Source organism: Pelodiscus sinensis, chromosome 9 (genome assembly GCF_049634645.1).
Source record: "Pelodiscus sinensis isolate JC-2024 chromosome 9, ASM4963464v1, whole genome shotgun sequence".
Taxonomy (NCBI): domain Eukaryota; kingdom Metazoa; phylum Chordata; order Testudines; family Trionychidae; genus Pelodiscus; species Pelodiscus sinensis.
Genome location: NC_134719.1, coordinates 29,587,182 through 29,614,541, shown reverse-complemented (window position 1 = coordinate 29,614,541; position 27,360 = coordinate 29,587,182). Strand labels below are relative to the sequence as shown.

At 43.5% G+C, this 27,360-nt stretch overlaps 1 protein-coding gene across 1 annotated transcript; it reads right to left on the bottom strand.

Moving 5' to 3' along the window:
- Positions 1-1,341: 1,341 nt before the first annotated feature.
- RPF1 (ribosome production factor 1 homolog) lies at positions 1,342-12,113 on the bottom strand. The gene is made up of 9 exons (XM_075936353.1): positions 11,896-12,113; positions 11,479-11,535; positions 7,246-7,326; positions 6,745-6,840; positions 5,278-5,431; positions 3,657-3,739; positions 2,635-2,816; positions 2,424-2,550; positions 1,342-1,511 (listed from the first exon to the last, which is right to left on the bottom strand). The coding sequence occupies exons 1-9, from the start codon at positions 12,052-12,054 to the stop codon at positions 1,470-1,472; spliced, it is 981 nt and encodes a 326-aa protein (XP_075792468.1). The 5' UTR covers positions 12,055-12,113; the 3' UTR covers positions 1,342-1,469.
- Between the last annotated feature and the right edge of the window lie 15,247 nt (positions 12,114-27,360).

Sequence of the window (27,360 nt, the reverse complement as noted above, 5' to 3'; positions counted from 1 at the left end):
GGCCTTTCTACAAACAATCTGGATTAAGGATGTTAAGTATAGTGTAATACACTAAGGCTGTGTAACTACATTAGCATCCCTTTTCCGGAAAGGGATGCCAATGGGACACTTCGGAATTGCAAATCTGCGGGGGATTTAAATATCCCCCACGGCATTTGCATTTACATGGCTGCCGCTTTTTTCCGGTTCGGGGTTTTTGCTGGAGAAAAGCGCCAGTCTAGATGCGCATCTCCAGAAAATAAGCCCTTTTCCAGAGGATCCCTTATTCCTACTTTCAAGGGAATAAGGGATCCTCCGGAAAAGGGTTTATTTTCCGGAGAATCGCGTCTAGACTGGCGCTTTTCTCCGGCAAAAACCCCGAGCTGGAAAAAAGCGGCAGCTATGTAAATGAAAATGCCGCGGGGGATATTTAAATCCCCCCCGGATTTGCAATTCCGAAGTGTCTCATTAGCATCCCTTTCCGGAAAAGGGATGCCAATGTAGACACAGCCTAATAGAATAGCTGATAGTGGCGCTGTTCCTTTGAAACGCTACAGCAGTACCACAGACTCCATGTGGCGCTGCTGCTTTGAAGTATCCTTCTCTTCTCTCCTCCTCCCCTTTGCTGCCTCTGATGGGGGGTGGGGGGAGGAGAGCAACTATAGTTGACTATCCTGTTGACTAATCCTGAACATCCTTAATCTTGGTATGAAACAATTCTTAGAACAGAAGTGGAGCTATGTGGTAATGATACCACAGTTTACAGAAACAAGGTCACATTGTTCATATGTAACCTATTTTAACTGACAGTAAAGGTCTGTCTACTTACCTTAGAGTAGAACCATGCATCTCCCATACAGCATTGTTAAGGCACTAGGGTAGTCTTGATGGCCTCAGTAATTACCACCATCCAACCAATTGGCAGCTGCTACTGAAATCTGCTGCCCATATCTAGGAAACTGTCAGTTTTAAATAAAGGCATGACTATTCAGCATGCTAAAACATGCTTTCCAAAGCATATTTGTCAACCTGCACTAGCTCAGCTCATACTAAAGTGCTAAAAACAGAAGTGCAGCTGGGGTGACATAGGCAGTGGGTCAATCTAACCACTTGAATAAGTTCTCAACGTAGACATACTGCTGTTTTTAGCATGCAGTCTCAAGCAGAGCTAGTCCTTGTTTGTCTACCAGCACTGGGAACATGATTCCCAGCTGCTACATAGACATGCAGTAGCACTGCTATAGGACTAAGTGTGTAGACTTAGTGAAAAAGTTGAAGATTACACATTCATATCAAAATAGTTGCTGTATAAAGTTTGAAGATGTCTCTAGTCTTCCTGCCTGCACAGATAACATTGCTCAGTGATGAGCAACATTGTTTAATAACAGTGAATTTGAGATGACAGGACCAACGTCAGACTCAGTTTAGCTGTAGAAGAATTCAAAAACAATTCTGCACTCCAATCAGGTAGAACTAGATGATAATTTTCATTATAAGTGGAATTTTCTTCTATTTGTGTCCATTTCATGGCGCTGAAATTTAAAAAAATGATACAATAAAGTTTGCTGTTAAAAGTGTAACATTTGCAGACACTAAAGAAATAGGCAAATTCATATTTTAAAACAAAACTACTGGAAGGAAGGGGTGTGTATTTTCCCAGTGGCACTGCAGCTGCAATATACCTTTAACTAATTCTTGGACTCAGCTTACCAGGATCAGCACAGGGGAAGATGCAGATTAGAGACATGTTCAATTTGTAGGTGTGGCATTATCAAGATCAAATAGCTTAAAGGGAAATGTGCTGGCACATTCAATATAAAGGTGATTGTGCTTCCTTCATTTGAAGGAATTACTACACCTGCTACTTAGCTAGATCAAAGTTTATCAAAGCTTTTCCCTCTTGTAGCTTTGCATACTGCCTAATCTTTCTAAATGAGGAAGCTAAACATTACAATGCCATGCCAAAAATGACTAGTGAAATGGTTCAATACTACCTATTCATTCTATCACTCCATTTTATTTAAAATTGTGTAGTCAACTTGACACAAGATATTCCACTCATGCAAACAGAAATAGGTCTAATCAACTTTACCAGCAAGACAGGAGCAAGCCCACAATAATAAGATCTCAGAAAGACTTTACAAACTATACTACAGAATGCTTGTATCCTGCTAATTATGTTAAAGTTTGACTACACGTCTCAAATAAATGACTGAGATACATCAGTAATAGTTATCCTTCCATACTGGAAAATAAATGATCAATAAAAAAAGCAAGCTAGAAAGGTTCTGCTATATTTTTTTTAAAAACTAGGTGGCATTTCAGTTCGCCATTTCCATGCAAATGTCATTTACTACATTTATTTTAGGATGATGTTTGTGATTATATTTTCAGAATGCCAAAATGTTAAGTGCCCATCCTGGTATCATTACTGAAAGACATACCTTGTGAATCCATTCATATTCTCCAAATTTGGAATCAAAGGTTCCTTTTTGAAGAGACCTCAGCTTTAAGGTAAATCGTGGCCCAAGCTCTTGAATCCCCACTTTTTTTTCACTCTTGAAGATGTACCTTCAAAGCCAAAGGAGCATTAGGGTGGGACGCTACACAAATGCAGTTTTTCTTAGCTACTAGCAAAATATTAAAAGAGATCACCTGTGAAATCTAAAAAAGATATAGTCTCGCTGATTGTGAAATGTAGCTACTTGTCTTCCAATGAACTGAGGATCATGTGGGAAGAGAGAAGCAAACATGCGACCAATGGAATGGCCCAATCGTGTTGTAAAGTTATTCAGGATTACTTCGGGTTGATGTTCTGTGGGCTCCTTCCCTTTTCGCTGGAACGAAAGTAACAAGGTAGAAAGGATAAGATAAATGTAAAAATATTTCCAAAGATACTCAGATATAAATTTGAATTAATATATTTAATAGAGAAGGGAAGATAGCTAAGGCCAAGAGCTTAACTCATGTTAAATGCCACAACAAACACAGATATAGTGCAGCAGTTGGCAACATTTAAAGACCTCCAAAATAAAGTTTCTTGAATACATGGGAGAGAATGATATAGTTATTCATTCTATATTTCCCCCTCACGAATATACAGAACAGGTATATATACAGAACACTACCCGCCGCTCACTTGAAATCAGGTTAGCCATCAAAAATCTTGAAAGTCTCTGAATATTCAACTCTCATTGCTACCAAAGCTATCCTTCATGGCCAACCTTTAATGAAGTCAGATTGACTACAGGTCATTTCAGTTTCTTACTTTTTAAAGTGCATTTTTAAAAAAAAGGGCACAGTGCTTTTAGACTAGTTGGAGTTAAACAAGAGTTCAGCATTATCAGGACACCATTGGGATTCCTATAGATTACTGATGGCACTGTATAAAAATTAATTTTATGTAATGCTATTGCAATGAGTGCAAAAAAATATCAAAGGCAAAAACAATCCATCCATTGAAAGAATTGCTGTGAAAAAAAAATCAAACTAGAAATAATAATAATAAAAAAAATCAGTAAGACATCTTTATGAAACCAATGTTGATGAAACCAATATCATTTAAGTGTGAACAGTTCTCTCAGTAGACAAAAGTTAAGAAAATGAAAAAATATTTCCACAAAGCAATTTGGAGTATGCATTTTTTTTCCCTGTTAGAAGGAATAAAAAAACCTCACCTTTATTTCTTTACGCAGACGAACACTGCTCATTCTAAAATGGGCAGTTGGCCCATCAGGCAAATGACTTAAAACAAGTCCATCTGTTTCAGAGAGTTAAGAAAAACTTGTATAGATATGAAGTTCAGAATGCATTTTAAACAAGATACAAAAGAAATGATTTACATAGAAATCTATTGAGTTCCACAGAAACATTCAACATTAGAACCTAATTTACAAAATCTATATATTATGCTTAAGACTGACATACATACCCTCTTCATTATTGCCAAAAAGTGTGAAGTGCTGCAACAAGATCTCCTACTATAGTAAAAACTGTGTTATCCAGCTGTGTATCAACCAGAAAGCTCTATAAAGTGGCATTTATCATCTTTGTAGAAAGTCTGGTTTATGGTCTATTTGGTGCGGGGCTGACAGGCTCCCTACCTGGCTCCGTGTGGCTTCCCCGGATAGAGGGTGCAAGGGAGTTTGGATGTAGGGGTGTGTGTGTGTGTGTGCGCGCGCGTGTGTGTGTGTGTGTGGGGGGGGAAACAGGCTTTGGGAGGGAGTTGGGTGAAGGATGGAAATGAAGCTTTGGAGTGGGTTCAGGGTTCTGACAGCACTTTCCAAGGCTCCCAGGAAGTAGCTGCCAGGTCCCTGGAACACCTATGTGTACGGGTAGTCATGGAGGCCCCCCATGGCCTCATGCCCACAGGTGCTGTCCCTGCAGCTCCCTTTGACCAGTTTCCAGCCAACAGGAGGTATCACTTGCATAGGGACAGTATATGGAGCCTCCCTTGCTGCCCAAGTGTCATGGGGTCACAGGGACCTGGTGGCCACTTCTGGGAACTGCACGGAACCAGGGCAGGTAGGAAGCCTCTCAGGGAGGGAAAAGGGGAGAGGAATTAATCTGTGGGCCCATGAACCACCGTTTGAGAAAAACTGTATTAGAATTCTATGAAATATTAAAAAAAATTACTTGCCAATTAGAACACATTGCAATGCATTATTTTCTATTTGTTCACTTTTGAATTTGCTATAGAGCATTATGAGCATAACATAATAAAAATTTAATATTAAAAAATTCAATAGCCGGTTAAACTGTTTAAATTAAATGCAATAAGAAAATGCATGCACTAATTTGGCTCAGAGAAATAGAGTGATTTACTAGTTGATACTATGCAAAGAAGTGCCAGTACACTGGACACATTCAACATTACATACAAGTATGTGGCCACATTTAATATAAATATGGAACCATGTTATGGCACTTGCTTAGTGTCTCAGAATTAACCTGAGGCATGCAGATATCTACGTAGCATGCTTCTGGTCTTGCAATTTTGTATTTATAAAGGTTTTTAAGTTACAGTTTGAGAGAGAAACAAAAATGGCCTTTGGTTTGCTGTATTTGGCTTGTAGAAAAGGAGAAATATATCAGAGTATTCCCAGGTTCTTATCTTCTAAAAAAAAGTGCAAAATTGCAATACATCAACTTGAAAGTGCATAGTGAAGTGACAAAATAAAGGATTTTGGAGACACATCTCAACTGCTTTCTTAACTTTGTCTAGAATTAGCGCACTAACGTCTTTATCATGTAATAGAGATAACTATGAAGAAACTCCCTCTAGTACATGAAGGATACTTGGTATTTTGCGATCTTCATTAATAACAATCAGATCTGTGAAATCTCTCGAGATGCACTGTGGGATAATTCTTTTCAGAGCCAGTCCTCTTCGATAGTAGACGTGAGAGTTAGGTATGACAGTGGACAGCTGTTCACAGAATCTCACTGTTCTCTGTACAACAGAAAGCCTTGATTGCAATCTCTCATTGGTTGAGTATATTTAGGGCCCTACCAATTAAGTGAGAACAAGAAAAAAAACCCTCTCAGACATGGCCTCCAACTGAAAAGCAGAAAAAAGGCGAGAAACACTCACCTCACTCCCTTTGAGGTTCAGCTTTTGGGGGGGAGGGCAGAGGGCAGATGAGGCTCAGGGCTTACCCTCAAGCCCATATTAACTTTTCTGCAAGTCCAGGGCTAACAGATTCTGTGCTCCCCACCCAAGGTTCTGGGGTGGGACCAATAATGAGGGGATCAGTGTGCTGAAGGGGCTGCTGGAAAGTAGGCTGAGGGTGGGAATATGGGAGGGGGCAGTGGATTGGGGCACCTACACAAAACACTGCTCGGGGGGATGGAGGAGAGACAGACACAGGTGGCTCCATGCAGCCATGCATTTCCCCTACCCCTTCCCCCCACACTTCAACTGATCACCATTCCTAGCCAGTAGGGGTGGAGCCCGCAATCAAGCAGAGGGACAGAGCTTCCCTGAGCTGCCATTCCATAGCCCAGGAGGAGGGGGAAGCGTGTAGAGCAGCTCCCTCCCCCCACAAGGCAGAGCCCATGGCTTGCCTTGATCTGGCCTTTGAGACTTGGTGCTCCCCTGCAATGCTTTCCCCTGTGCGGGGCCGGATCAAGGTAAACCATGCGCCGGAGGTTCCCCATCCCTCTTCTAGGTTCTGTGCGAAAGCCATAAATATCCCCAACCCTCAAATTAAAAATTGCATTGACACAAAGGTTCTACTCATGATGAACTCATTGCAAGACTGAGGTCGGGGGGGGGGGAGGGGGGAAAGAGGGGAGACCACACTATAAACAAAGTAAACCAACAGAAGAAGAACAATTCAGTTAGAGATGAATTTTCAATTTGGTGGTGTTTTTTGGAGATTGTGCAAGTGTAGAGAGCTTGTGAAAGGCATACATTTGAAAATCTACAGATGAACATCTCCTTTTCATAAAATGAAGAGATAAAGCTTAAGGCAGTGGCAGTAAATATTTCCTGGTGCTGCATTGGCAATGTACATCCATCCTGACACAGAGGAATCACTTAGTGAACAATTAAGAGGTTCCCCTGCCCATTAAGTCCCCTGTGTGTCTGTTTCGATTACCAGCAAAGGGACCATTGTCAAAATCATTTCTGGATTCCAGTTGCATTTCATGCTTGACAGTGAAAACCTCTATTGCATAATCAATTGCCAGAGTCCTTCAGATCCCCTCAAAGTGATTCACAAAAAATGTAAAGATTACACTTAAATTTTATAAATAATTTACCCCACGAGGTCTATCTGATGTTGTGATAAGAATTTTGGGAAATGCCTGTCTATTGAAATATGGGGCAAACTCATCGGTAGCTTCATCAAAAGCAACCTGGGAACAAAAAAAATATGGTGAATTAAAAACATTTCCAAGAAAAACACTCAGTTTTTTATTATTAAAAATAGCTGTCCATTTTAGCTTAAATTCTGGTGCCATTAAATCAATAGCAAAATTCTATATGGGTCAACCTACACTATACTCTTTAGCTGATTTGCCTCATTCTGTATCGGTGTTTTTAACAATACAATGGGAGATAAGATCACAGACAAGGCTTGCTAATAAATTATTCAGCAATGTAAAGTCATCTTAAAAGAAATGATAAAAGAATGACATCATCTGCAACATTATCAATTCATAAACACCCTAATAAAAATGGAAAATATTCAAAGTTTATAATAGATTCTTTTTTGGGGAGGAAATCATGGTTTAACACATATGTAGGGATTACATATTTACCTCTTCATCGTTAGGATCTACAGTTGTTTCATCATAAACTCTCTGATTTTCAATGGTCTTCGGTACAGGCTTTGGTGGTGCCTTTAACATAAAGAAGTTTATTAAGAATGCAATAAATTACAGAAATAATCCTCTTTAAAAAAATAAGATGCAAGGCATTATATGTATTGTGCAGTACTGAGGACTTGTCTATACTAAAGGGTTGCAATTTGTAAGGTGCCTTAACACATTGTGCTCTTACTACCTTGTGTAAATGCTACTGGTATGCAAAATGAACTAGGTTCCTTTATTAACAGTCTTAAACAAATCACACCCTTCTGGCACACTTTGCTATGCTATGTACACAAGCACTGAGACAAATAATGAGCTCAATTCCATATTCAAGTGAGTAACTCAATTACTCCATACATTTATGTGAGTTTTTAGTAATAAGGTATCTTCCAGATTTTAAAGCATTAAGACAGCAATTCTTAACTAAGGGTCTGAGGAGCCGTGGGGATGAGGGGGTGGACTGCAAGCAGGTTTCTGGGGATCTGCCAAGCCAAGCAGGCCCAGTGTTAGATTCAGTGCGGCCAGGGCAGAAGCCCGGAGCTCCACTATTTGGAGCTAAAGCTGAAGCATGAGCAACTTATCTTCATCGAGCCCCCTGTGATGGGGAGCCCTGGGTAACTGCCTTACTTGCTATCCCCAACTCCGACCATGACTTTTATATACAGAATGCCAGCTGCTGTAGTACAGACAGAGAAAGTTTTATAGCATGTTGAGGGGTCCTCAGAAAGACAAAGATTGAGAACCCTGCACTAGGACAATTTGTGTTTTTTGTCTATGCTACACAGATTATGCTGGCATAAACCCATAGCACCGACACCGCCAACAGCAATGGAAAAGGTTTATCCATCGGTGTAGGAATATTGCTTCCTTGAACAACAATACCTAAGTCAACAAAGGCATTTTCTATTCACCTAACTGCATCAAGTGGACTGTGCCCACAGAAGCTCATGATACCATCTACATGTTTTGTTAGTCTATAAAGTGCTACCAGACCATTTGTAACAGACTAACTCGGCTATCCCCTGAAGCTCCTGCATCAACAGAGTTAAGTCAGCACAGTTATGTTGCTTACAGATGTAAATTTTTCATGCCTTAACCAAAGTAGCTAAATCAACCTCAATTTTAAACACAGACAAGGCCTTACTTTCTTTGTTCATCAGTAAACATCTCCCTTCAGAATTAATGGATAGTATTAACTTAATATAGAGGCAACATATGGAGCAACACACATGACTACAATAATTAGCCCACTTAGTTTCCAAGTTCATAGGAAGTGATTGTTGCCCATTATATTCCCTGTTTCTTCTTTCTAGGTCAGCCTGTTTTTTCTTCCCCACCATTCTCTCCAGGCTTCAGCCTTGTAGCTGTGAAAGAAAAGAACCACATTCCTGCTGCAAAGTATTTTTACCTACAGTATTCACTGTAAAGTAAATTGACTAAGATCACATAGCATTAGGCCATTTCACTCAAAGCAGTGTTAGATACAGAGTTCTTCAGATCAGGAATGTACAAAAAATCTCTCTAGCTTCGCATGAACAAATGGTAGAGATTAAAAAAATGTTGCTCAATTTCAGCAAAAAGCAAAATACTCATTTATTTACTGTTCATATAAATACAACTATTTTGAAAATCAGCTTTCTGGAGACTGAACATCATAGTGCTATTCAGATACACTGTTGTATAGTGATTCTGTCAAAAAGCTAGAATGTAGCAAAATCCATTGTTTATAAATGTATTTTACACACACACACACACACACACACACACACACACACACACACACACACCCCCCCCCTCAACAAATACACTTGCCGGCAGCAAGTAGATTTTACCAGCTGGCGAGTGCAGGGGCGGACTGGCCCAGTGGGCTGTTGTGACGCGCAGGCCGAAGCCCATACTACAGGCGGTGCCGCCCCATCCGATCCGGTGGAGGAGCAGAGCGCCGCCAGGAAGGAGGAAGTGCGGCTATTCTCAGCGCTGGGCTGCCTGTGTGCAGCTCTGGCACGAGGAGGCAGGTTACGAGCCAGAGGGCGTCATGGCCAGTGACCGCCGGATTCAAAAAGGCTCCGGCAACCCCGCAAAGTGGAAGGCAGAAGCCGGGAAGGGGCTTGGGCTGTGCTGAGGGGAAGGGGCTTGTGCTGAGGGGAAGGGAGAGGTCAGGAGAAGAAGAAGAAGAAAGAGGAAGGTGTCATGATTATGAGGGTTACCCAGCAGCCTGGGGATTAAGGGGTTAACTACACCTAGCCAGGTGGAGTGACCAGTAGGAACGTAGGTGGGGCTTTCAAACTGGGACAAAGGAATTTGGGTTTTTTTTCCTTTCTCCCTTTTGTCTCTCCAGGTGAGTTCTCTGCAGCTACAGAGAGGGACAAGCATATATATATATATATATATATATATATATATATATCTCTCTCTCTCTCTCTCTCTCTCTCTCTCTCTCTCTCTCATATTTTGTGTAAGTAGGGTAAAGTTTAGGTAGTTTCGTTAGGCTTTATTGTTTTAAGGGTTGAGTATGGAATCTGAGATCTGGCACTGCTTAAAAGATGTTTTGGCTTTTCTTTGTAACTAAGTTCTAGGCCCATGCAGTTTCTCCATGAGTATATTTTGTTACCTTCCCATCTAGTCATTATGCTTGCAACAGGAATATTGTCGTAATAATAAAAGTTCTTTCTTTTCTTTTTATTAACCCAGCAGTGGTTAATTGTGTGCCCTGATTTTTATTTTAGGGGTGAGATTTCCCAAATGATCTTTCCCCTGATTTCTTTATCAACATTTGGGTGGTGGCAGCGGAAGTTTTATTCCCAAGATCTAGGTTTTTAAGATTTTGGGGGAAGTTTTATACCAAAGCCTGGTAGATAAGACTTTGGAGTACACTTGCTGGCCCCCACTTCTGCATTTATCATGCCAGAGTGGGGAAGGAGCCATGACAGAAGGCACCAAGGAACAAGAGTGCAGGAGAGACATGACAGGGGGGCAAGTGCAGACAATGAGGAAAAGGGCAGAGGGAAGGTGTCAGTGGGAGGGGGGGGACAGAGTGATGCTGGGAGAGGAGAGGGTCAGGGCATTGGGGGCTAGGAAGAGGTGCTGGGAGAAGGCTTGAAAGAAGTGGTGGGCATGAGGAAGGCGGGGATGGAGCAAGGCATGTGTAAGTGCACAGGGGTATGGGGGGAACGGGGGCAGAGGATGGTGAGGGGGTGGGTAATCAGGGAAAAAGAGGTCAAAGGGGGCAGGGGCAGTAAGGGAAGGGGGAGGCACCAGGAGGGTGCAGCTGCCAGGGGATTCTGGGGTTGAAGCAGAAGGGCAGACACCTGCAGGGGAGGAACCAGCACCAGAGGAGAGAGGCAGGACAGGTGTATAGAGGGAGGTGCTAGGAGAGGGAAAGAGGAGGGGTAGCTCATATGATCAGAGTGGGGCTACTGGAGGAGTGGGCACAGGGGGGGAGAGAAGGGCTGGTGGAGGGGGCAGGTCTCAGGAAGGCTTAGGGCAGTGAGAAGGGCAGGAGTCAGGACAGCAGAGGAGGGTGAGGGGGTGGGGGACAGCAGGCACCAGGGGAGCTGATGGAGCAAGGGGAGGAGACAAGGCAGCAGAGGGAAAAGGTAGAAGTCTATCAGATATTTATTAATAACTTCTTATTAGTAATTACTATTCTTATTAGGAATTTATGCCATTAAAAAAACCACTTTTTGGGGGGGTGGTGAATCCCTTTTTTATCTGGCAAGTAGGGTTTTCCATAATTTGTCGAGCTGTGTGTGTGTGTGTGTGTGTGTGTGTACACACACACACACACACACACACACACACACACCTACCTCTCTCTCGGGGGGGGGAGAGAGTCTATTTGACTGAAACAACTGAAAAATTATTTGCCCAAAGTCATACAACAATTCAAAAGAATATTAAAAGGCTCTTTTAGAGTCTAACCAATGCTCATTGCATCTCAAAAAACAGTTACAACCACCACTGTGATCACAAATGGTCTGACTAAAAATTATAAACCATCCACCGCCGGCCGCCCTGTTCCCCCCCCCCTCAGTTTACACGTTTAAAGAAATAATTCCAGGTATCGAACTGCAAAATGTACAAGACTAACCTAAAATTCTATTTTAAAAGATATTAACACACCATGCATAATGCTTTACCGACACAAATAATGACAAACAAGACACCCTAAATGACTTTTACCTTATCTCCAAGGGCTTCTCTCTCCTTCTTCCTTTTCTTCTTACTTGCCAATTTCTCCTAAGACGACAGAGATAGGCTTGGTTAGCTGGAACAGCGGGTTAAAGGCAGCCCTGCCCGTGCCTGTCACACTGCTGCCCCTAGCACAGAGCCCTTTACTGGAGTCTCCTTTACACTAGATCCATCCACAGTCCCCCCCCCCCATCATTTTCCCTTTCAAAGTTACTTCCCGTGCTGCCCCCGGTGTCTGCAGCTGCCCGGGCAGCTTTCCGCAGCGTTTGCAGCCAGCGCGGGGCCCGGCTCACGTGCTGCAATGCAAGTCCCCGCAACGGGTCCCCTGGCCGGGCAGCGCCCTGACCCCGCCCCCAAGGGACTCGCCCCTCCCCCCCGCAGGACACCGGAGCGGCCCCGGCCTCCCACCTTCCGCCGCTGCTGCTTCCAGCGCAGGAACATGAAATGGCGCCGCTGCTTGTTCTTGATCTCGGACACGCTGAACCCCGGCGGGAACAGGGCCGGCTCCGGGGCCTGCGCCGCGTCCCCGGGGGGGAACTCGGCCGAGCGCGGCGCGCCGCTCGCCATGCTGCACAGCCTTCCAGAGCCGCCACGGCAACCTCGCACTGCGCTTGCGCACACGGGAGGCCCAGCCCAAGGGGCGGGACCAGAAACCAGCGTCGAGTAGGAGGGGGCACAGAACAGCCGGGGTTTCTTCTCCGACCAATCAGCAACTGGGTGGTGCGCGTGCGGGATGGGAGACGGGCGCGAACGACTGAAGGGCCTGGCTTGTACCCCCCGCGCTTTGGACGGCAGGGGTCGCTCGCGTGCGTCTCTCTTCACTGTGCGCCTGCGGGGCGGGTCCTGTGTGCGCGGCGCCCCTACCTGGCCCCGAGCAGGCGCGAGGCGGAGTCGTGTGAAGGGCGGGGCCGGGATGGGACTAGCGCTTCCTGGGCGCGGGGCCGCTCAGGGTTCTGTGCAGCGCGCGCGGGCCTGGCTGGAAAGGCCTTTGGAAGCAGCCGGGGGCCGGGCTGTCTGAGCACAGAAACCCCGCGGGCCCCCGGCCCTGCACCGCCCCCAGCGGGCTCGCGGGGCTGGGGTGGGTGGAGGCAGAGCTCTGGGCTGGGGGTTTCAGGGCGGAGACTGGGGCAGGGGTGGAGGTGTCGGGTGCAAGCTCTGGAAAGGGGGCTGTGAGGGAGGGAGGCTCTGGGGGGCAGGGCTGGGGTGTGGGCTCTGGGAGGCTGTTTGGGTGGGGTGGGGGTAGGGGGTGGGGGGGAAGGCTGCCAACTCTGAGTAAAGCTATTCTGGGAGCTCCTCCTCCCGCCGCGAGGTACTGTTGTTTGCTTAAAATGCCGCTTAAAATCTCCAGGGTTGCTTTCGATAGTCACCTGGAAATTGATGACAATTCTGGGAGAATCCAGGCCAATCCTGGATGGTTGGCAACCCCTAGGGCTACGTCTACACTGGCCCCTTTTCCGAAAGGGGCATGCTAATTTTCAACTTCAGAATAGGGAAATCCGCGGGGGATTTAAATATCCCCCGCGGGATTTAAATAAAGATGTCTGCCGCTTTTTTCCGGCTTGGGGAAAAGCCGGAAAAAAGCGTCTAGTCTGGCCCGATCCTCCGGAATAAAGCCCTATTCCGGAGGATCTCTTAAAAGTTTTCCGTTAAAAGCATTTGCAGAAAAGAGCGTCTAGATTGGCATGGACGCTTTTCCGCAAAAGCACTTTCTGTGGTAAAGCGTCCGTGCCAATCTAGACGCTCCGCAAAAGAGCCCCAATCGCCATTTTCACAATTGGGGCTTTTTTTGTGCAAAACAAATCTGAGCTGTCTACACTGGCCCTTTTGTGCAAAAGCTTTGCGCAAAAGGACTTTTGCCCGAACGGGAACAGCATAGTATTTCCGCAAGAAGCACGGATTTCAGACAGTAAGAAGTCAGTGTACTTGTGGAAATTCAAGCGGCTAGTCTAGACACAGCTGAGGAGTCTCCTCTCACCTTGCAAGGGGCTCTATACTTAGGCTATGTCTACACTGCAGGCTTTTTGCACAAGAATAGCTGCTCTTGTGCAAAAACTTGTGGAGCGTCTACACTGCACACACGATCTTGCGCAAGTAAATTTACAGTACAGCGTCAGAACAGAGGGCTTCTTGCGCAAGAGTTATTCCTCTCCCCAGGAGGAATAAGCCCTCTTGTGCAAGAGCTCTTCGGTAAGAAGACAGTGTGGACAGGCAACAGGGGTTTCTTGCGCAAGAAACCCCATGGCTAAAATGGCCATCAGAGCTTTCTTGCACAAGAGAGCGTCCACACTGCAATGGTTCTTGCACAAAAAGCCTGCAGTGTAGATGTAGCCTTAAAGTCAACCAGACAAACCCTCTTGCGCAATGCCGTTTACTTGAGAGGAAGAACGGCATTGCGCAAGAGGGTTTTTCTTGTGCAAGAAGGGGCAGTGTAGATGCTCCTCCTTGCGCAAGAGCCTCTTCTGAAAAAAAATGGTGGCTCATTAGGTATGCAGATGAGGCTTGGCAATTTTCCATGCTTAGCTTCATTTGCATATTACTTGCTCAAGAAGCCGCGAATGTAGATATAGCCTTGGAGTGCCAGCTGGAATCATTATTGCTTCCAGCTGCAGGGCCGAGGGGGGAGTGAAAGCCTAAAGCCTAGCTGCGTGATCTGGCTTGCAGGCAAGAAGCACTCCTCCCTTTTCCCGAGGCAGGAGGGAGAGGCTGGAGCGTCAGCACGGGCTCCCTGTTCCAGGAGGAAGAAGGGGGGCTGAGCTTGAGCTGTGGACCACCAGGAAGGCGGCCACAGAGCTCCCTCATGCTGACTTTGGGGACCATGTGTGGATGCATTTGCACCTTTCGCACCTCCCCTGCGTACGGGCCTCAAGTGGTTGAAAATCTGAAAGTGGAAAGAAGCTTGGGTGAAAGTGATCATGAAATCATGGAGTTTGTTATTCTAAGGAATGGTAGAAGGGAAAACAGCAAAATGAATACAATGGATTTCAAGAAGGCAGATTTTAGTAAACTCAGAGAGCTGGTAGGTAAAGTCCCAAGACTAAGAGGAAAAATAACTGAAGACAATTGACAGTTTTTCAAAGGCACATTATTAAGGACCCAAAAGCAAACTATTCCACTGTGTAAGAAAGATAGAAAGTATGGTAAGAGACTACCTTGGCTCAACTAGGACATCTTACATGATCGAAAAATAAAAAAGTTGTATAAAAAGTGGAAATTAGGTCAAATTACAAAGGATGAATACAAGCAAATAATGCAAGTATGTAGGGGCAAGATTAGAAAGGCAAAGGTACAAAATGAGCTCAGTCTAGTTAGAAACATAAAGAGTATCAAGAAAACATTCTACAAATATAGTAGAAGCAAGAGGAAGACAAAGAACAGGGTTGGCCCATTGCTCAGTGAAGAGGGAGAGACAATCACAGGCAACTTAGGGTACGTCTAGACTACCGCGTTTTGTCGACAGAAGTTTTGTCGACAGATACTGTCGACAAAACTTCCGTCGACAAAGAGCGTCCAGACACATTGAGTTCTGTCGACAAAGCAAGCTGCTTTGTCGACAGAACTCCATAGTCTGGACGCAATGTTACAGGCAATAACACCTTCTGTCGACAGAGTTCTGTCGACAGAAGGTGTTATGCCTCGTAAAATGAGGTATACCAGCGTCGACAAAAATGCTGAGTTCTGTCGACGTTATGTCGACAGAACTCAGCGGTAGTGTAGACGCTGGTATAGTTTTGTCGACAAAAGTCCACTTTTGTCGACAAAACTAGGTAGTCTAGACAGAGGTATTTAACAACTTCTTCGTTTTGGTTTTCACCGAGAAGATTGGTGGAGATAGGATGCCTAACATAGTGAAATCTAGTGGAAATGGGGTAGGTTTAGAAGTTAAAATTAAAAGAACAAGTTAAAATGGCTTAAAAAGTTAGATGTCTTCAAGTCACCAGGGCCTGATGAAATGCATCCTAGAATGCTCAAGGGGCTGATAGTTAAAGGCTCAGATACCTCCTCTATCTGCTTTGAAAAATCATAGAAGTTGGGAGAGATTCCAGAATACTGGAAAAGGGGAAATATAGTGCCTATCTATAAAAAGGGAAATAAGAACAACTCAAAAAACTACAGACCAGTCAGTTTAACTTCTGTGCCAGGAAAGATAATGGAGCAAATAATTAAGGAATTCATCTGCAAAGATCTGGAAGAAGATAAGGTGATAGGTAATAGCCAGCATGGATTTGTAAAGAATAAATCATGACAAACCAATCTGATAGATTTCTTTGATAGGATAACAAATCTTGTGAATAAGGGAGAAGCGGTGGATGTGGTATACCTAGACTTTAATAATGCATTTGATGCAGTCTTGCATGACCGCTGTATCAATAAACTAGGGAAATACAACCCTGATGGGGCTACTATAAGGTGGGTGCATAACTAGCTGGATAACTGTTCTTATTAATGGTTCAGTCATGCTGAGGGAATAACAAGTGGAGTTCTGCAGGGGTCTGTTTTGGGAGTGGTTCTGTTCAATATCTTCATCAATGATTTAGGTGATGGCATAGAAAGTACTCTTAAGTTTGCAGATGGTATCAAGCTGGTAGGGGTTGCAAGTGCTTGGAGGATAGGGTCATAATTCAAAATGACCTGGACAAACGAGGAATGAGCTGAGGTAAATAGGATGAAGTTTAATAAGGACAAATGCAAAGTGCTCCACTTCAGAAGGAGCAATCAGTTTCACACATATAGAATGGGAAGTGACTGTCTAGGAAGGGATCTAGGGGTCATAGTGGACCACAAGTTAATTATGAGTCAACTGTGTGACACTGTTGCAAAAAAAAGCTAACATGATTCTGGGATGCATTAACAGGAGTGTTGTGAGCAAGACACAAGAAGTAATTCTTCCACTCTACTCTGTGCTGACTAGGCCTCAGTTGGAGTATTGTGTCCAGTCCTGGGCACCACATTTCAAAAAGGATGTGGAGAAATAGGTAGTTCAGAGAAGAGCAACAAAAATGATTAAAGGTCTAGAAAACATGACCTTCAGGGAAGACTGAAAGAATTGGGCTTGTTTAGTTTAGAAAAGAGAAGACTAACTGGACACACTAGCAGTTTTCAAGTATTTAAAAGGGTGTTACAAGGAGGAGGGAAAAAAATTGTTGTCCTTGACCTCCGAGGACAGGACAAGAAGCAAAGGGCTTAAATTGCCGCAACGGAGGTTTAGGTTGGACATTAGGAAAAACTTCCTGCCAGGTGGTCAAACACTGGAATAAATTGTCTCGGGAGGTTGTGGAATCTCCATCACTGGAGATTTTAAGAGAAGGTTGGATAGACATCTATCAGGAATGATCTAGATGGTGTTTGGTCCTGCCATGAGGGCAGGGGTCAGGACTTGATGACCTCTCAAGGTCCCTTTCAGTTCTAGTATTCTATGATTGCCACACTTTATTTTATTGCCTTTATTGTTTAAATTGAGTTGCACTTCCTGTCTTGCTGTTTAATAAAGAACACCTAATGCTTTTAAATATTGTGTGTAAATTTTCATTTGAAACAGTTTGAGAAGCAGATGTCATCAGAGATACTTTGAGCACAGGTTGGAGAACAAGGGCAATAATTCCTGCAGTGTGATACCTTGCAATGTGACCTTTGCTTGTTGTATAACTTCACCTTGCTTGGGTTTCCACATTTTAAAATGGATATAATTTTTACTTGCTTGCCTTCCAGCAAGGGTGGGGGCAAAAGGTTAATTATTTAGCTTTTCTAAGGTACCTTCAAGTTTAAAAGTGCTAACTATAAGCTAAGTATTTAACTGAAAAGAGCAGATTGTAAGCTCCTTGGGACAAGGGCCTTGTGGCTTTAGTGTCGAAGTATCTAAAACATCAATAAAATGGCACAAAATAAATTGAATAAAAATAAATGCTTCAGTGCACTAAACTGGGACTCTTTGAAAGTTGTCATCTTGTCAGTAAATTGTTTGGTTTTGAATTAAGATCACCACTGATATTTGTGACAGTGGTTGGAGACCCTGCAGTTTCAGGTGAGTATGGATGCTGAAGAATTCTGCAGAAGTGCCAAATATAATAATGGCTGTGACTTGGGGCTTATTATTAAAAGTATTATCCAGAGGTAGGGTTGGAAACTGGCAGTCAGAACTCTTGAGTTCTCCAATTACAGTGAAAATTAACATTGTGTGTGACTGTAAGCTGTTCATGTAGCTCTTGTGTGCTTCACTACATGCATCTGTAGGGCTATTAGTAACTACTCATCTTGCAAAGAACATTGAGATCATCAGATGAAAGGCAGTTACTGAATGTAAAGTATTATTAATATGTAATTTATAAACAGGCCAGTACGCCTACCTTCATAGTCACACGTACAGTCCACACATTGTCTTGATTTTTCAAAGCTTTCTGTTTTGACAATGTTCACACAGCTGTCGTGTTCTCAAATGGAAGTCAATAGTATGAGCATTGCCCCCTATTCTGTATTTTCTACTATATACTCATTGTTTTGCATTTATAGTTATTTGCTTATAGCATGACTCAGCATGATTTAAAAAAAATTAATTGTAGGATATTTTGTCCACAAGAATCTTTGTTGTATGATCGAATCCTTATATTCTCAAATCCACCATTGTCCCAAGGCCTTATCCCCTACTCACTACATTCCCTGTGCTTTGGCGGTTCACTCTCCCATCACCCTCATTCGTGTTCACTGGTCCGAGAGAGGGGGTTGGAGTGTGTGGAGTGAGGGCTCTAAGTGGGGATGCAGGCTCTAGGATGGGGCCAGAAATGAGAGATTCAGAGTGTGGGAGGGAGCTCCAGGTTGGGGCAGAGGGTTATGTGTGGGAGGGGGAAGTTGTCTGGGATGAGGTAAAGGAGAAGGGTTTGAGGTGCCGGAGGTGGCCCTGGTCTAGGGGGTGGAGCCAAGGGATTTTGAATGTGGCAGGGGGCTGTGGGTTAAGGCAGGGGGTTGAGAGCGGGGTGTGTGTGGGGGGGGGGGAGGGGAGAAGGGTTCTGGGCTGAGGTTGCTGGATCTAGGGTGAAGCCAGGGATAAGGGGTTCAGGATGCAGGCTCTGGGTTTGAGGGGAGCCGGGGTGGGGAAGGGCTTTGGGCATGGGTTTACTTCTGGCAACTCCTGGTCAGCAGCTTAGTGTTAGAGCCACCAGGTCTCTTTTTGGCTGGGCGTTCTGGTCAAAAACCAGACGTGGTCACCCTATCTCAGACCCTTACTTGCATTTAGAGAGGTGAATTTAACTTTCCCACTTTCCATCTGCATAGAACCTGACCTTTATGCTTTTGAGAGTATTTCATCCTTAGAGTCCTCTTCTTTAGCCTCAAACTGCAGTGTAAGTTGAAGACAAATTTTCTGAGCTAGGGCTGGCCCTTCAAGAATTGCCTTGAAATTTTTGAATACATTTCTTGGCCTATGTACAACAGTTACTTGTACTATTCTACTTTGGCCAGCATAGAGAGCAGCATTGCAGGATCCCTAAGTATGTGGGCTAATGGACAAAGGAGACAACAGAGTCCAGATGAGAGTTCTCAGACCTATTTTTCCTTGCAAGTGACATGTTGTTTTTAAAGAAATGTAATTCAAAAGGTTTCAGAGGAATTACTCCTAGTTGCTGCGGGTGTAACTGAGAAAAAATTAGCCTCTCATTCATGATAGGAATTCCTTACCACTCTGTCAGCTTTACTTCATTGCTCCAGAGAAAACATCTTTCCTCTCACCTGTGCTACAAGGGCAAATGGTTTCTGGGTGAGCAAAGATACTTCAGGGGAAGAAATGTGGGTGTGAGGTGGAGTTTTTTGGTAGGCCCAAGGCCATCTAGCATTTTATTTTTTTACATTCAACCAGTATTGCTTTTTGAAAAAAATACTGCCATAGTCCTAGATAATTTTGATCCTGACACAGATTCTATAAGAGTTGAGCCCTGTGAAAACCTTTGTAGACTTTACCAGATGTGGCAATTTGATTAACTAACTAACACAAACTATGGTTGCCAATAGTACTTTAAATTGATCAGAAGTGCAAAGGTAGTTTTCTTTGTGATGGAGTGCCTTCATAGAAGATCCTTGGGATTGCTCCCCTGTAAGCTGATTATGCCACTGACACCTACCTTCTTTCTCTCTGGAGCTCCTCGCCACCCTGTCCTGCTGGGCCAGATTGTCTGGTTTCCTCCCCCCTATCCCCAACAAGGCACAGAGTTGGGGTTATTCCTCCTCCCCATCCAAAGAGCGATGCAGACACTGAACCACTTCAGCTCTAGGAGAATATAATTCTAGGGCACAGCACTCAGGAAACCAGCCCTCAAAAGGGATAAAAAACCCAGCTAAATCTGTCTTTCTCTGAGTAAAAGTTTAACACAGAAAACTTATGGGGATGTTTACCTTCTTTATCAATGAAAGAGAGATATGCACACTGGTAGTCCCTCCTCCAGGTAACAATTATTTACACTGGGTCTGATAGCAAACAAAAATGTTTTTATTAAGTGCAAACAGTAGGGTTTAAGTGGTTGCAAGTGAAAACAGACTGACCAAAGTAAGTTACTAACTAAAAATGAAAGCAAACACATAACTAGTTCTAATTCACTAAAAAAACTTATTGTGAACAAATTCTTACCTTAAAGAGCTGTTCTTGTTCTAGGCATAATCTTCAGGTCAGATGAAACCTCTTTTATCTTGACCTGAGTCCCCAGCCCTTTTTGGAGTGTGTCAGGCCAACCAAACACAAAAGGATGATAACTTCCCCTTGCTTAAATAGTCCTCTTCCCAGGGTGGGAAGCTTTTGTTCTACTTTCCCCGTTCCATGGAAAACTACCTGGGTCAAAATGAAATCTAAGTACTGTACTATGTGATATGTCTTACTAGTCCAGTCATCTGTGGAGTTACAGGACAAACAAAGTGGTTTACAAGCTAAGTTGATCAAGCTGTTAAGGCTTGGGGGGAAGAGGGGCATCAGTAATGGTTCTCATTAGCATATTTAAAACTATAAACAGTCTTATAGTTCATATTTCTGACTTCATATATAAGAATGATACATGCACCAAACCATCACATTCTTAATTGTTGTATTATAGTGGTTTTCAAACTGTGAGTGAGTACCCCAAAGTGGGTCACAACACCATGTTAATGGGGTCGCGATGGCTGGTGTTATACTTGCTGGAGCCCAAGGCTGAAACTAAAGCCTGAGCCCTGCTCCTCAGGGCCAAACCCCAAGCTCAAGTTACAGTCCCCTACCCTGGCTTTGCCTCTATTCCCCTGGGCTGTGTCTAGACTGGCAAGTTTTTCCACAAAATCAGATGATTTTGTGGAAAAACTTGCCAGCTGTCTACACTGGCCATTTGAATTTCTTCAAGAACGCTGACGATCTCATGTAAGATCGTCAGTGTTCTTGCGGAAATACTGTGCTGCTCCCGTTCGGGCAAAAGCCCTCTTGTGCAAATCATTTGCGCAAGAGGGCCAGTGTAGACAGCACAGTACTGTTTTCCGCAAAAAAGCCCCAATCGCGAAAATGGCGATTGGGACTTTTTTGCGGAAAACCGCGTCTAGATTGGCCATGGACACTTTTCCGCAAAAAGTGCTTTTGCGGAAAAGCATCCTGCCAATCTAGATGTGCTTTTCCGAAAATGCTTTTAACGGAAAACTTTTCCGTTAAAAGCATTTTCGAAAAATCATGCCAGTGTAGACGTAGCCCTGGATTGCTGTGCTAGCGTGGGCTCAGACTTCAGTCCCTCTCTTGGGGTCATGTAATAATTTTTGAGTCAGAAGGAGATGGCAGTACTATGAAGTTTGAGAGCTCCTGCTACTACTTAAAGATATGAAGATGGAAAAATCATAATACTCTATCAATCTTAAAAGGAAATCCCAAAAAACAATTTTATGCTTATTTATACTGATAAATTATCTGATTTAAATATTACTAGCAGATAAAGAATTGGAAGTGGGTGTAGTAATCCCAAAGCCATTTGGTGTGATATAGTAACGTGATAGTGCATTTTGTAATGTTGGTTTGTTATGTCTTTATTGTTGGAATGGGATCTCTAATTACACATTGATAGATGACAGTAAGAATCTCATTTCTTACCTATGAAAAGCCACATTCTCTCTCCCTGTCCCAGTAAAGGGAGTAGTGGCTAGACTGCTAGTATTCCAAGCTTTTCTTCTACTAATCCCAGCCCTCCCACCAATGATATTTGTTAATGCAGAAGTACTAAAACTTTGTGGAGCCCAGGACACGCAATGAAAATAATTGCAAACAGAAACAAAATTACATTGTGAACCTGGGAAGAACATGATAAAATCACTTAAATAATACTTTAATAAGAGACGTAACTGTTGAATTAAAACAGGACAAACTCCTACTAAAGAAATATTTATTAATGAAATATGATGTCTCTCATTGACTGGATAGACCCTTGAGCTGCACCTAGCTACAGATTCTAAATACAGAGTTGTTCACAACTGTCATATTTCAGTGCTAGCAGACTTTGCTGATGCTCTGGGTATTGGATGCTTTGGTACTTTAAGAAGAACAGACATTGGGAGCTTCATTTTGGGTTATCTGACAAATGGCTGGTTCTATTGTGAGTCAGTAATGGAAAAAGCCAACATTCACGTAGTGTGTACAATAGTGATTTGGACTAGCAAAAATCACATTTGTGCAACCAGCTTTTGAGCTTCACTGGTGGTAACACCAATCAGAGGTGAAGTATACACCCCATTCTGGGGGCTTCTGGTAATTTTTTACACCGTGTCAGTTAACGTAACTGGGAGTGAGTTAGGCTCAGGTTGACAGGAGGATGTGTACATCGGGGATAAAATATATCATCACAAAGTACTGACATAGAGAATAAAGGGAAATAAACGAAACAAATATGAAGGTTAAGGGAGAAGGTAAGGTTTTGAAATAGCAACCAGAGTATATTGAACAATCATGAAGAACTATAGTTAAAAGGGAATTAAGGAATTACAATTTTAAAAAGGGATTAGACTCAAGCAAACTACCAATACTGTGAGGCCATAAATGCATATACAACTACCTCAGTCAATGGGTGCTGCAAACACAAGCTTGGCAGCTAGGGACCGGCTCTGGAGGAAACTTACTGCTCAAGTCCACGCCTTGGTAGGTCACGGGCAGAGAACCAAGGACAGCAAGAAGAAAAAGCAGCAGGCACACAGAGGATTGCACAAGAGAGCAGGACCACAAAGAGAGGAAGCATGGGTGGCCCAGCTCACAGAGAAATTGACATTGGTAGAGGCTACCTCACTGGCTAGGAGTTTGACACCACAGAGGTGGTGTAAGGAGTTTGACATCACATAGGTGTGTCAAAGGAGTTTGGGTGTAAGGGAGTTTGACACCACAGAGGTGTGTTACCAAAAATGTTGTCAGCATGGGACAGATGAGGACACTGCGACACATGCATCCTAAGCTCCAGATGCACCTAGGGAGCCCTCCAAGTGCACACCAGTTCTGGCAATGCAAGACTGTTTCTGCTTCCTCATCTTCCAGAAAAAGGCCCTGGTGCAAAAAATAGCAGAGCTCAGAGGGGGGCAAATAAAAGCTCACAACCAGGTGCTGGGGAACTAGGATCTACAGATCAAAGAGGCACACATGAGCAATGCCATGCAATGTGCAGTTACAAGGTTAGTTTAATTCAGAATGAGAAGCTGGATAGACTAGTTCTGGTGGTGAATTGAATAGCAAATGTATTGCTAATGCCACCCAGACCCAGGATGCATGTGTTCTCTTGGAAGTGGCAACCCATGTCAGTGGACTTTTGGCACTCACCTCCTAAATGTGTTCAGGAGCCCCATCCAGCACTCCCAAATGTCATTGTTGTCATGTGGAACCTGGCTTCCTCAATTTTGGCCCTCACATCTCTCCTGTTTCCTTCTCACCTGGCTTTCCTGTTCTCTCTCCTCCTACTTCGTCATCTCACTGTCCTGTTCTCTCTTCCCCTTTTCTCTCTCTTTTCTACTGCCTCTTGCTATTCTGCTCCTGTTCTTCCTCTGGTTTTCTCTCTGATCTTCTGTCATCTCCCTGCCTCCTATTACATCACCTTCCCTCCTCCATTCACCCTCTGTTTTCTCTGTTCACCCCATAATGTCGTACTCACCTGTCTCTGCTTTGTCTCTCAGTGTTGTTTGTCTAGAACCCCATCTCTTTCCTCTCCAACGCCTTCAGTCATCCTACATTGAATGCCTTGTTCCCTGTTGTGCAATCTTAGGGTACATCTACACAGCAGAGTTATTTCGGAATTGTCCACATTGCTTGTTGATTCTCTCGAAGAGGCATGATCTCCCATTACAAAAACCATGTTGATTCTTCCCCCAACAAATCATGTGTTTGAAAATTCTGTTCTTTACTATAATTTCAACCATTTTGCCCAGTTCTGAAGTTAAGGCTTACTGGCCTGTAATTGCTGGGATTGCCTCTGGAGCCTTTTAAAAACTTGGCATCACATTTTATCCTGCAGTCATCTGGTACAGAAGCTGATTTAAATAATAGGTTACATACCGCAGTAATTCTGCAATTTCACATCTGAGTTTCTTCAGAATTCTTGGGTGAATGCCATGTGGTTCTGGTGACATTACTATTTAGTTGGTCACCTTGTTCCAAAACCTCCACTTCAGTCTGGGACAGTTCTTCAGATTTGGCACCTAAAATGAGTGGCTCAAGTTTGGGAATCTCCCTAACAACCTCAGCTGTGAAGACTGATGCAAAGAATTCATTTAGTTTCTCTACAACAGTCTTATCCTGCTTGAGTGCTTTTTTAACATCATGATTGTCCAGGTTGTTCAGGAGGCTTCTGCTTCCAATATACTTATTTTGTTTTTGTTTTAATTTTATTTTTACTCTTGGGTTAGCTATTCTTTAAATTCTTTTTTGGCTTTCCTAATTATATGTTTTACACATCATTTGCCAGAGTTTATTCTCTTTTCTATTTTCCTCACTAGGATTTAACTGCCATTTTTTAAAGGATGCCCTTTTCCCTCTTATTGCTTCTTTTACTTCATTGTTTAGCCATGATGACACTCTTTTGGTTTTCTGATTATGTTTATAATTTGGGGTATATATTTAAGTTGCATATCTATTATGGTGTCTTTTAAAAGTTTTCATGCAGTTTGTAGAGATTTAACTTTTGGCCTTGTACTTTTTAATTTGAGTTTAACTAACTTCCTCATTTTTGGCTGCTTAACCTTTCTGAAATGAAATGCTACCATATTGGGCTATTGTGGTATCTTCCCTGCCGCGGGGATGATAATATAATCATATTATGGTCTCTATTATCAAGCTAGTCAGCTATATTCACTTCTAGGGCCAAATTCTGTACTCCAGTGAGGACTAAATCTAGAATTACCTCTACTCTTCTGAGTCCCAGAGGGTAGCTGCTCCAATAAGCAGCCATTTAAGGTGTCAAGAAACTTTATTTCTGCATCCCATCCTGAGGTGACATGTACCCAGTGAATTATCATCATGAAAATTCTTACCATTGTTTTAGATTATCTTTTTTAAAATAAATTTTACTGAGATTTATCTTAATCTTTCATTTCTGAGCAGAACACCCAATGCCATTTTGTCTGGGTATAGAAATCCCAAAGCCATTTGGTGTAGTATAGTAATGTGCATTTTGTAATGTTGGTTTGTCATGTCTTTACTGTTGGAATGGGATCTCTAATTACACATTGATAGATGACAGTAACAATCTCATTTCCTACCTATGAAAAGCAACATTATCTCTACCTGTCCCAGTAAAGGGTATAGGTAGCTAGACTGCTGGTATTCCATTTTGTCTGGGTGTGGCACCTGTAACATTTTAACCTGAAGGACATTGTCTTATCTTTCACTTCGAACAATTTTTTTTTTAACTCTAAGTGTTTTTGAACTTTGTATTGTTTTAATTTAGATTCTCTACCCCAGAGACCTAGAGCCCAATGTGAGACATCACAGGCCTACAAAAGGCATTGGCCTGAACCTGATCAGGCCCATTGGACCCAGACCATCTGAGTACTCAGGAAACCCCACACACTTCCCAAGATTATGGTTTGTGTTTTAAATGTGGCTGTTCTGGGCACAGGTCCAGGAACTATCCTTATAGGGGATGTAGTTTTGGGAAGATCTGGACCTGATGGACATGAGAATACCAAGGGGACTCAGCCAAACTGACCATCCCACTGCAGGTAAATGGGAGAGAAGTAATGGGGCTGCTACATTCGTGGTGTGCCCAGACCTTTGTATGAAGTGCCTTTGTTCCTAATCCAGGCCTAGCTCGAGGCACCTTCAGGTTACAGCATGTGCATGGAGACACGAGGAACTATTCCCACACAGAATTAACTTTAATGATGAGGAGATGAGAAAAAGTCTCTGATGACCACTCTGGCTCCACCACTTGCCTACCCTGTCATTTTAGGCAGCGACTGGAGCTATTTTGGAGAATTATTAACTGAGCTGGTGGAATCCCCTTTCAATAGCCAAAGGCTGATCTGAAGTTGCAACCCTTGCAGGTGTGGGGGAGGCTGTAGATTCTGGTGAAGGGACATCCCAGTCTTGAACACCAATCCAGTCAGACCCAGGCCCCCTCCAAGTTAGAAGGAGAGCCCTTCCTGCTACCCAAATCAGAGATTCCGACTCGCCTGTCTGACTTTGTGGGAGAGCAATGGTCTGAAGACAAAATGAATTGAGCATAGGCCCAGGTGGCGGCAGTGAATGGGGAGACCATTGAACCCCACCAAGCAGGACAGTTCCCAAGTTTTGAGATTAAGGGTGACCATCTGTACCGCATAGAGAAAGATGCCAGATCTAAGACATTCAAGATCACCTCTTGGTGCCCTCCCCTTATTGGAAGAGGGTCAGGTGACTTGCCCATGCCATACCAGCTGCTGAGCACTCTGGGAGGGAAAAGACACTACCTCAGATTCTGACCCAATTCTTTTGGCCGGGATCTACAAAGAGGTGATGGATTTCTGTGCCTCATGCCCAGAGTGCCAGTCAAGTCTCAGAATGTCACTGTTAATCACTGAAATGGTCTCCCTTTCCCCTCAACCTATGCAATATTTTTGCAGTATTCACAAACCCACACATAACGCTTCTATAATAGCAGTACCCTATGAAATTCTGCACATTTTTGAGAGTCTGCCGACTTGACCAGTCCTACAAAGCCACAACTCCCTCTCCCCACAGTAGAAATTCCCACCTTACTGATGGTTTGCCCAAGGTAGATTATCTCGCTCACATTTTGGGGGGTTCCATTTCAGATGGGCTTCTTTAAGCTTATCCTGGGCCATTTGTAAAAGATCCAGCTTACATATTTTGTCATGCACCAGAACATCATCTAAGTATAAGAAATGGGACACAAGAAACATTCCATAGGAAACTCTTTTCATAATCCTCTCCAACATGGTCCATATATTACATTAGTTGAAAGCCATTACAGGCAGTCCCCGGGTTACATGGATCCGACTTACATCGGATCCCTACTTACAAATGGGGTGAGGCAACCCCGCACTTGCTGCTTCCCCCCAGCAGACCAGGGAGATGCGAAGCTAGCGCTCCCCCCAGCAGACCAAGGAGACGCAGAGTGGCTTTTCTCAGCAGACACCTCAGCTTGAGAATAAAGGACTGAGGAAGTGAGGTATGGGAGAATAAGACTGAGCTCTGGAGAAATGTTTGGCTAGAGTTTCCCCTACAATATATACCAGTTCCGACTTACATACAAATTCACCTTAAGAACAAACCTACAGTCCCTATCTTGTACGTAACCCGGGGACTGCCTGTACTTTAAATTGCCATAGGCCTTGCCCTGCTATGAAAACAGACTTTTCCTTGTTTTTTGGATTCACTTCTGTGTGCTAACACCCACTTTTAGGATCCAGTGATGTGAACCA